General features: G+C 39.4%; 1 protein-coding gene across 1 annotated transcript; it reads left to right on the forward strand.

The window, feature by feature from the left end:
* Nucleotide 1: 1 nt before the first annotated feature.
* Nucleotides 2-6,491, forward strand: LOC145463178 (fibroblast growth factor receptor 2-like). Its single transcript, XM_081446901.1, has 9 exons — nucleotides 2-116; nucleotides 720-946; nucleotides 1,514-1,698; nucleotides 2,288-2,374; nucleotides 2,566-2,757; nucleotides 3,106-3,323; nucleotides 4,022-4,062; nucleotides 4,851-4,947; nucleotides 5,596-6,491. Exons 2-9 carry the CDS (start codon nucleotides 745-747, stop codon nucleotides 5,876-5,878), a joined length of 1,305 nt encoding a protein of 434 aa, XP_081303027.1. The 5' UTR covers nucleotides 2-116; nucleotides 720-744; the 3' UTR covers nucleotides 5,879-6,491.
* Nucleotides 6,492-10,268: the final 3,777 nt, after the last annotated feature.

Consider the following 10,268-nt stretch of genomic DNA (forward strand, 5'->3'; position numbering starts at 1 on the left):
AACTCGAAAACGAAGAGGCTTTCTACGTTACTGATCGTGGTGATTGCTGTCGGTGGTGGTGTAACGGTTGGGCTAGCTGTTTCTTGCTACATTTGGAGAAGACGGAACAGTGAAAGGTTTTTATCATTCTTTTTCAGTATTAGAATATAATGATTGTACATGTTGGGTACAGGTTATAATTAATCGATTTTTCGGTGAAGGTGAAGTGGGCATTCATCAGCACGGATAAATATATTTGCCACTTGGTCAAAGTCAGTCTGGATATTCACCAGCACTAGGGTTAGGCGAGCAATTCTTTCAGTGTAATTTTCATAGGTAAGGATTAAGAAATTATGAAAGTCACGATCTGCTAGACTGTTCACAGCCTCTCTATTTTTCAACGTACGCGAAAAAAAAAAGCGTGCGGCGAAGCGAGCGCGAAGCAAACGGACAGCGGAAGGCGAGCGAAGCGAGCCTAACTAAGAATAGATATGTTCACAGGCCTCTATTTTTCTTGGTCCCCACCCCCTACTCCGTCAAGTCTCCCGTTTTGCGCTGGCGCCCAGTTCTCTCTCAATTCTATCCGCGAATTCAATGATCGAATAAAAATACGATAAAATAGAGGTCTGTGAACAGTCTACGATCTACAGCATGGAAAATATTCCACGCAAGTTTTTTCGCCCGTGTTTTTTTTTTTAAATAATGCACGTAAATGTGACGCATGACAATTGATGTTGCAGGAAAAATGATGAGCACCAGCTACAAATGAAAGATGAGACGAGAGATAAATGGGAATTGAAGAGTAATGAAGTCACTATATATGAAGAGCTCGGTCATGGCGCCTTTGGTAAAGTTTGCAAAGGAATCATGAAAGCCCCTTTGGGTATAAAGACAGGTCAATCTGTTAGTAACACATCAAAGACAATCGCAAACTCTACAATAACTGTAGCCGTGAAGATGCTTCAAGGTATGTTACGTTGGTTTTTACGAGTGCATAAGCATAACCTCAGGCTTCGTCCATACTACATCGGAGAAACTTGAGAACAAAGGTTAACACTGAAAACCCATCAAATGTTTTCCGTCCACACTACGCCGGAGAACTTTGAAAACGCAACAATCACAGGTCATGTTGGATTTGTGTTCGAGGAAAACTCGGTCAGGGAAATCATATGATCTTATTTTATTAACCAAGCTAGGTCGGTCGTGTGTACAGACCTCGGTCAAGATTCTCCCACACAGACCTCCTGCTCGGTTAATAAGAGCTAAATAAAGTTCCGTGTGCATCATATTTGAAACACTTGTTTCACATTCACGCCGCTGCAAGTTATGCTTTGCTTACGTTTAAAAACAGAACGCTTGAAAAAGCAAAGTTGTTTTTCTTTTGGTGAACCTTTTTATCCAGGCAGGCATGGTCGGAGTTACGTCGTAGTAGCATTAATTTCCAGTAACAGGTTGGCTGGCTATTCCTGATCATAAACTTGACACGAGATTAGTAGCTGTATTATTTCACGCTTTTCACGCTTAATCCTTTCAGACAATGCCACTCCTGATCAGATGAACGATTTCATAGAAGAAATTACCCTGATGAAAGCTGTTGATTCACACAAGAATATCGTGAGTTTGATTGGCTGTTGTACCAAGTCCACGCCAAATTTCCTCATCGTGGAGTTTGCAGCAAAAGGAGACTTACTTTCTTATCTGAGAGAACGACGAAAAAAGGTAAACGCTTAAACGTACCCTGAATTGAAGAAAGAATCGGACGCTGATGAGGTACGAGTTGAAATAACGGGACCGGTGCTTGTGCTCTGACTTTCAAATTCCAACATTACGCAGCAAAGTTTCACACTACTCGGATCTTACTGATCTATTTTAGATAATATAATCACAGATACAAATCACATCGACCATCAACTCATTCATTAAAGTGACTTACTACAGACATATTCTAAAATTTCTTTTTCTTTCATTTGTTTTCTCGTTTTTTGCTTTCTTTTCATTTGTCTCATCAAGCATTTCGAGAGGTTATAGGTTAGAGACTTCAAAGAGGACTAAAGACAGGTCTTTTAGATAAGGAATCGACTAAGCTTTTGTCCGAGTCGAAAAAAACACATGGCTCAGATAAAGAGATGGATGTATCAGCGGCGTAGTCGTTAGTTAGAGTTCCATAGTGCGCCCTGGCAAGTTTATTTCGTCCGTTCAAGCACAATCGTGGAAACTACAACGAGAAATGAGAGACTACCCAAACAAATTAACCATTACTCAGCATATGACTTGTAAGGCCTTGTAATCTTTGCTTTCTGATTTCCAGGTAAAATACACGAATAAGTATTACGTAGACATACGCAAAGACACTTCAGATGCACCAGGATCATTGAACAAGGATAGTTCAGGCATTGTAAGTCATGTTTCATTTAGTAATCCTCTGAATATAACAACTAAAATGTAGTGTTTGTTATGATTACCTCCTCATCGAGGTAATAAATTCTCCAGATGTACCCACAGAGAGGGCATTTTGTCTTTGTTATTAGTATGCCCTGATTGCCGAATAAGTTCTTTTGAAGTTATTCTAGTCTATACTACCTGCAGTATTGTGGGCCAGGTGTAAATGACATTGCCCAAGTCAACGTCGCCTTCTCGAAAACGGACAGCAGCATTGATGTAACATTTAAGAGCGTTCACGCCTTGAATGATGAAGAACAAGATAAAGGTGTCGATGAAGACGATTCTATAACCCCTCAGAACATGATGTCCTTCTCCTGGCAAATAGCACAAGGAATGGTAAGTGAGAAAAGATTTGTTCTTTGTAATTGTAGTGTTAGTGTAGTCGGTTGTTCAAAGTGCAACAATGCAGGAAAGTGTCAATTAATTACCTTACGAATCTTTCCTGACCCAACATTCCTTTCGAGTCTCGGGAGACTTGATTATCCGCCTTCGGGCTTTTTTCTTGGGAATCATGTATGCTCAAAGAGAATTGCCTTATTTTACTCCTCGTCCTGTTCCCGACCGCTGAATCTCCTCTTTGCATTCTCATAACGACAACTGCACGATTATTGTTGACAGTTGTCAGATTTGTTACACCACTTAAGTTTTCCTTTGTCCACAGTTAATGATATTTCTTGTGTCTAGCAATACTTATCAGCAAAAGGCATTGTTCATCGAGATCTTGCCGCTCGCAACGTCTTAGTCTGTGACAACAAACTTGTCAAAGTCGCTGATTTTGGCTTGGCGCGGAGCACGCTGGGAGAGAATGTCTATCACATGACAGGTCAACACAATAAGCTTCCTGTGAAGTGGATGTCACCTGAGGCCATAAATGACGGTGTTTTTACCACAAAGAGTGACGTGTAAGTAAAATATTGGACTTGTAGGCAATGTTTTTACACGTTAAATTGAGGGCTCTTTTGCGCGATTTTTCAAGATAATTTGATGAAACGATGAAATAATGTTGTGCTCGGATATCGAATTTTAACATATGACTGAGGAAACTACTTCATTTTGATTAGCTGAGAGTAGACCAATTTATCGTTAATTTTTATTTCGCAAAGTAATGCAAAGAGACGAGCGCACTTTAGTTTTCATCTCAGTCAAGTACTAACCCTATATCTCATGTCAAACGAGTATGCTTACATGAAGCACTAGTCTACTTCTAGTCTCTTGGATCACGTGACAGCCGTGTTTGTAGTTTCGCTGCGTTTCTTAGTGCAATAAAATAAGTTTGTTTTGCGAACTCTGTGGTCTATCCGCCTGTCGTTAAATCATGAAAGCTCGAGCAATTAAGGATTTACAGCAATCGTGATATTTGGAAATTCTTCCATGACACTCGTCTAAAGGCTCGTGCATTTTGAAAAAAATTTCAAATATCGCTGATGGTGTAAATCCTAATTGCACTCGTTTCCATGTAATTACCAATGCAAATTGAGACCAAGCCATAATGAGAACATTGTCTTAGTATAAGGAAAGTCAACGAAACTAGGTGTTTAAATGAGAGTGAGTCCCAAAAATACACGAAAATGTATTTATTTTATTTGTATTTTGTGCCTAGATGGTCATATGGCGTTCTTCTCTGGGAAATTGCGACTCTTGGTAAGTTTTCTAATGTGCTTTATGTTACACAAAACTTGTTTTAACATTTTTGTCAATCAGTTGCCCGAGAACAAGCCGAGAACATTTGCACGGGCTACGCTACGCTGACAACAGTATCCTATAAGTCGGTTAATGGTACATCTCCTAGCTATTTGGTTGATAAGCTTTGCTGTCGCTCTCACTCTGGATCTTTGAGACCTGTCACCAATGAACTGTTAGATCAGCCGCGGTTTTTCACGAAAACTTATGGTGACAGGGCATTTAGTGTACATGCCCCAGGATTATGGGATATGTGTATCTGTTAAGACGTCACTCAATTTAGAAAAACCTTGACATTTGACCCTATCCCGTTAATACGCCCACCCCGTTAATACGGTCAAATGTTCATGGCCAGTTGGTGACCGTATTAACGGGGTTCCACTGTATTAATGATAAAGGCATACAAGCTCATCACAGCACGCAAATACAATCACTTCATATTAAACGTTTGACTCAGAGTTGACTGTAGAATGATTATGACATCATGAGGCGTGCCGCTTTAGCCTGAAATGGACTGGGACGCGATATGGGCCGCTAACACTTGTCTAAGAGACCTGAGAGAAAAGACCGGATGCCAAACAGACTACATGAATATCGGCTGGACATGTCACTTTCAGAATCAGACTAAATACTGATTTACTATTAGAGGTCGGTTTGACCTGCCCCGCGACACTGTTTGAATAATATAAAAAATGTAATTTATAAGTGAGATGAAAGTTGGTATTAAACGAGATGAACTTTATTTCTAGGAGGGTTCCCTTACCCTGGCATTAAAAACAGAGAACTTATGAAACTTCTGAGAAGAGGGTACAGAATGGAAAAACCAGATACATGCTCAGAGGAGTTGTAAGTCACATTTTTATGGTGATGAAGGTGGGGGGAGAAGGGAGGAGGAAGGGAGGAGGAAGTATATTGTTCAGTTAGATTATTTGTGCCAAAAAACTGGATTGGAATGATCACGTATGCACGAGGTTTTCATTTCAAAATGTCAATATGCCTTTTAGGAAAATCAAAGAATTTCTCTTCTCTTCTCTTCTCTTTCAAAGGTATTGCTAAAACTTATTAATAATTCATCAAGTTTAAAGAAAGGAAATCATGGCCGTAACGGTGTTTGGATATTAGCATATATTTTTTATGATTTTGTTTCTTCATTTTCCCCTCAGTTTTAATTACTTTCGATTGAGAAGATGTAGCAAACACTCAAGACCTTGTTTGACCGTATTTCCAAACACCTCGAAGTTTGTCTAAAATACCTCACTACTCGTCGTATTTTCAACTCTGTCCTCGGTGTCTGGAAGTATGGTAACACACAGTCTTGAGTGTGTGGTATACTACATCTAAAAATAAAGTCGAGAAGGAGATCTATCAGTTGAGAATGGGAAGTACAGGGCACGTGTTTGTTTTTTCAGGGCTGGAGGTTTGAGGCAAAAGCCCATTTTAGACATTCAAAGTGTTTTATAGCGGCGCTTATTTTCCATCTGCATTTTTACACAGCTATCAAATGATGAGGCGCTGCTGGGTGGACAATCCTGATGTGCGGCCAACCTTTACCGAACTGTGCCAAGAACTAGAGGAGTGGATACTAAGAGAAATTCCATATCTGGACATGGATCAGTTAAATGAAGATCAACCGTACTATGACGCGTCAGCAGTATCACTGTCCAGCGGATCTTCATGCGACGGACATGCTCCTGGACAAAGTGTCGACCCAAACACCGCCGCAGACAATTTGTCCTGCGATGACAACGAAGTTACATCCCAATCTACAAAATTTTAAACAATATTAGGGCAATCAACGCAGGAAAAATCAGGTTTCCTTTAAAATTGTTAGTAGTGTACCTCAGATGAATAGACCAACTTATTCATGAATTCATTTGCCTTGAGTTAATGAGATAAGGATGGTAGAACTGGTTTAATGAGATACAGGATATTGCTTGGCTGTTGCTGTGGTCCGCTCTGATGATGCTGGTACCTCTTCAGCAGAATCCTTCCCGCCGAATCGCTTTGCTCTTCGCCGCTGGCGCCCGTGAGCCTGCTCGCAGGCTAATCGAGCCTAAAACGGAAATGAGGGCGTTTCCTTTATTATTTTTTCTTCAAGTACACCCTAAAAGACACTTTGAAAGCTAAAAATAGTGACGTTTCCTCACCAAGAATCCCTTATTTACAACCTTAAGCGAGACGAAGAACATCCCAGACCTTTTCTTATGGGACTCCTATTTATATGAGAGTGTTTGCATCTTGGAACACATCTGAGCAAACTGACCTGTAAACTAAGGGACGAAAAACTAGGAGCATGTGTTACAAAGCTTGTATAAGAAAGAATAATGATTTTGTAAATATTTAGAGTTTTACAGGAAATAGCATAAACGCAATGAAATAAACTTGAAGTGCGCAAGAATTGACGCAACCAGACTTTTCTTAAACTAATTTAAAATATTGTCCGTTCTTTTTTTCTGATATTGGAAACCGGTTGGTAAACGGGAGTAGATTCTTGCTTATCGCAGAACCATGGCAGGTTAATTACTACTTATTTCTAAAACAGAAAAACAATTATTTAGCGTCCGACTAAAATATTTAATTTACAGTACAGCATAAGACTTTAAGCGTATCAAGAAATGGTCTATTGTTCCGGCTCAAAAATGAATAGCCTTTTGTTCTTGGTAGCCCTGAGGGACTTCGTCCGAAGCCAAGCTAAAATCGACGCCGTTGTTCGGAAAACTTTCGGCACAACAATTAAGCTGCACTTGAATGAACTCAATTTTAGTTAACAATTCTAGAACGATGGAGTCGTGATTCACAAAAAATACGTTGAGAGTAAAGCGAAAATTATTAAAGAGCGGAGAAACGCTACCCAAAACATCGCGTCTGTAATTTTAATTAGTGTGATATTTGTTCTCTGATTTCTTTCCGCTGGAAATCACTGTGGACATCAATTGGTCGGCGAAAAGATGCGCGAGCTTCGAAGCGCTGTTAAGAACTATTAATCTCTGGCCGAATGCTGTACTGAAAGCAGTCTCTCCTCCTGCTTTTCAATCCGTGGGTCGAACGCGGGAACAGCAGGAGCGCGGGGCGAGCGGCTTTTGCCGCTTGATTATCGCGCTCGCTATTTTCGCGTTTATCCTACACTGATCTTATGGGTTTTAGAGCAAAAGAGAGCCTGTTCGCAATCTAGCCAGATGCGAACTTCACTTTCACTCCCACGCATGGTGAGTTTACCAGGTTAGAGCAATTTTAAAGCAAGAACATGCCTTACTTGTCGGCAGCTTTTACTTTCACCTTTAAATACACGAGTACAACCGCCACCCCACCAGCCACCCCACCGCAACTATTTGCACCGACAGGATTATACCAATACCATCTCCCCTCGGGCGAATTTGTCTTCCATTCAGTCTCTCCGATCGTTTAAATTTCGTGCTCGTTTGGTAATCGGAAATTTCAAAAACTCCCGCGGGCATTTAGAAGCTTATACCGCCATTGTTTCAAAATGGCCATATAAGACCAATTTTGGGTCTTATAACAATGCCTATTGTTATCAATGTTGAGCCGGTGGTCTTGATACGATTAGTTCCAAAGCTCTTAGTTTTATTGGTTGAAATACATGATAATTTGTGTTATTTTCTCGTCCGTGTATCTGTAAAACCTTGAAGGTTCAGTAAAGTATCATTTCTATAGATACTGTTCCAGTATAAGACTTTGATCCTGTAAATTTTGTATTTAAGGGTGCCTTGGAGATCGACAAATGCAGTCACAAACGCAGATGACGCGGCTGAAACTAGCTTTGCATACGGCCGGTGCACCTGAAATTTGAATTAACCAATCAGGATTCAAATGACGTCAAGTGAAAGTTAACATGAAGGCATTGAAGTTGGGCAACTTTTCTCACAAGATACGGCATTTTAAAAATATTTCCGAAAATAAGAATAACAAACTATATCGGTCGTAAAAAGTCAGTGGATCAGGAAACGGTTAGCACGATTTTTACTTGGCAGACTCTATAATTTACATTATTATACGGCTAGCTCCGTGAGCGGGCAAGATGAATCAAATGCTGCGCTGTGATTGGCTACCCGAGCGGAAAAGATGGAGCTATCTTGCCCGCTCGGACTACCCGCCGTGTCTCGCAAAAAAATTTCCCCGAAAGCCATATAATAAATCCTTTATTGACCAAGCTTGTTCGGTCAAGATGGCTGGATATTGACCTCGTTCTTTTTTTGCGAGTTTATGGACCTCGACTCCGTCTCGGTCCATAAACACGCAAAAAAAGAACTTGTCCAATATCCAGCCATCTTGACCTCACACTTGGTCAACAACCCATACATATCATCACAAGTTTTCTCGTGGCAGGTTTGGGTGTTTATTTAAGCTTATGTGTTGGCGCACGTACCGTTATAAACCTATTTCTTGTGGCTTGTCTGTGACGTGCTTTATCGAAATCATATTGGATCTACTGTCGGTATCGCAGAGGTCATGGGTTCGAATCCCGTTCAAGCTTGAATTTTTTTCAGGCTTTAATTTCACAACTGCTTAAGTTGTGTATATAACTGCGATGATCAATCATGTCTTCATATCTTTCTCGATAGTTCAAATATATGATCTTTCATATATACACTTGTACATCGGGAACGTGGTTGATTAACAGTTACTGAGCAAACACAAGTTTATTTCTGACATTAATGACTTTGTTTTTCCAACACCTAGATTGTTCTCGCATTTTGTTAATTTCTTTCTTTCATTCAAACGGAAAAAAAGTAGAATTTTAGTTTTTGAATTAAGGTATATTGCAGAAAAGAAAACATACTGTGCATCCCGGAATCATTCGCACGAACCTTTTCTAAAAAACCTGTAAATTGCGTTGAAGAATCGTAAATTAATCTTGTGTCAAATTTGTCTCAGACTTAATCTATAAAACTCCTTTGACTCAGAAAGAAAATTAACATTTGGAGATTAAGTAAAGTTAACGTGCAACCAACAGCATTCAAGTGTTTAACTTATTTGTCAAAAAAAAAGGGAAGCGTATGTTTAAATTTAAGTTAATTGCACAGCTAAAATATGTTCAACGGGAGTAGAAACCAGTTTCAAATGTACTTCTTTTATTTGAAAAAAAAAAGTCAGTACAGTTTTGAACAAGATGGAATAGAGCGCCGAAAAGTACTCCGAAATGAACATTTATCATTCTTCAATCAGCTAGCACAGTTTCTCGCCATGCATCGAACCATTTTAAGGGAAAGCAAAATTCAATTTGTTTCCTCTGTTTACATTTTTGTTTTTTAAATTTGTATATTGATGACAGTTATATAACAAGACAATCATCAATTTACCTGAAGTCATTCTCTCTGAATAAATCGAACCTCCCTCATTCTTTCTCTGTAAAGAACAACACGCCCCATTTTGTTTCTCTTTGTCGTACTTTACGTTTTGCTCACGTAACTGTTAAGAAACCACGAAGTAACCGACATTTGGTTCGAAGGCACAAAAACTGAAGACTTTTGCAAGGGACAAAACCTTGAGAAAAACAGATTGTATTTCACCTGCAGTTAGATAAAGAATGGTTTGAAAGGTAGGTGCAACTTCTTAATTTTGTTAATACGTTGGCAGACCTAATATCCCCGCACGCATATCTTGTCTTACTAATCAGTCGTAACGAGGTAAAACAAATACTTGATTCGTCATGATAACCTATGGCTAGAAAACCCAGCACATGACTCAGTAAAGGCAGTGTAGTATTCTCACAGAGTTTAAAATTGAGTGTAAACTCGATGAATTAAATTACAAACATATCTAACCAAAAACTGACTTGGCTTGTTTCCACGGGTGTAAATAATTGATTATAACTAATTGTTGAAAAGCACGGGTGGAACAATATCAGTATTTTTCAATCGATTCTTTCCATTGTAAAAGCTTTCCAGAGGCACTTTCTGGATGTAGAATGAAGACAAAACTGAGTAGCGTCTATTAATGTACCTCTGTTTTAAAACCTGTCACTTCTCTTGAATCTGAAATACGGAGAAAAGAAACAAAGGGGGAAAAGAAACTCAAACTTTAGGGAAAAAAGTTCGGAAAAAAGGTTTTAAACTCGCCGGAAATTGAATTAATAGTTTAATGCCACGCTTATTCATAGCTATTAAGTACAAATTGCGTGTTACAGTAGGCCAGAATTTAAAATGTTT

The sequence above is a fragment of the Orbicella franksi genome, chromosome 12 (genome assembly GCF_964199315.1).
Source record: "Orbicella franksi chromosome 12, jaOrbFran1.1, whole genome shotgun sequence".
In the NCBI taxonomy this organism is placed as follows: Eukaryota; Metazoa; Cnidaria; class Anthozoa; order Scleractinia; family Merulinidae; genus Orbicella; species Orbicella franksi.

Excerpts from the sequence above, each read along its gene's own strand:
- LOC145463178 (XM_081446901.1), top strand. The coding sequence starts at position 745 with ATGAAAGATGAGACGAGAGATAAATGGGAATTGAAGAGTAATGAAGTC. Across the intron at positions 1,699-2,287 it reads TGAGAGAACGACGAAAAAAG|GTAAAATACACGAATAAGTA; the intron begins GTAAACGCTTAA and ends TCTGATTTCCAG. Across the intron at positions 4,063-4,850 it reads CTGGGAAATTGCGACTCTTG|GAGGGTTCCCTTACCCTGGC; the intron begins GTAAGTTTTCTA and ends CTTTATTTCTAG.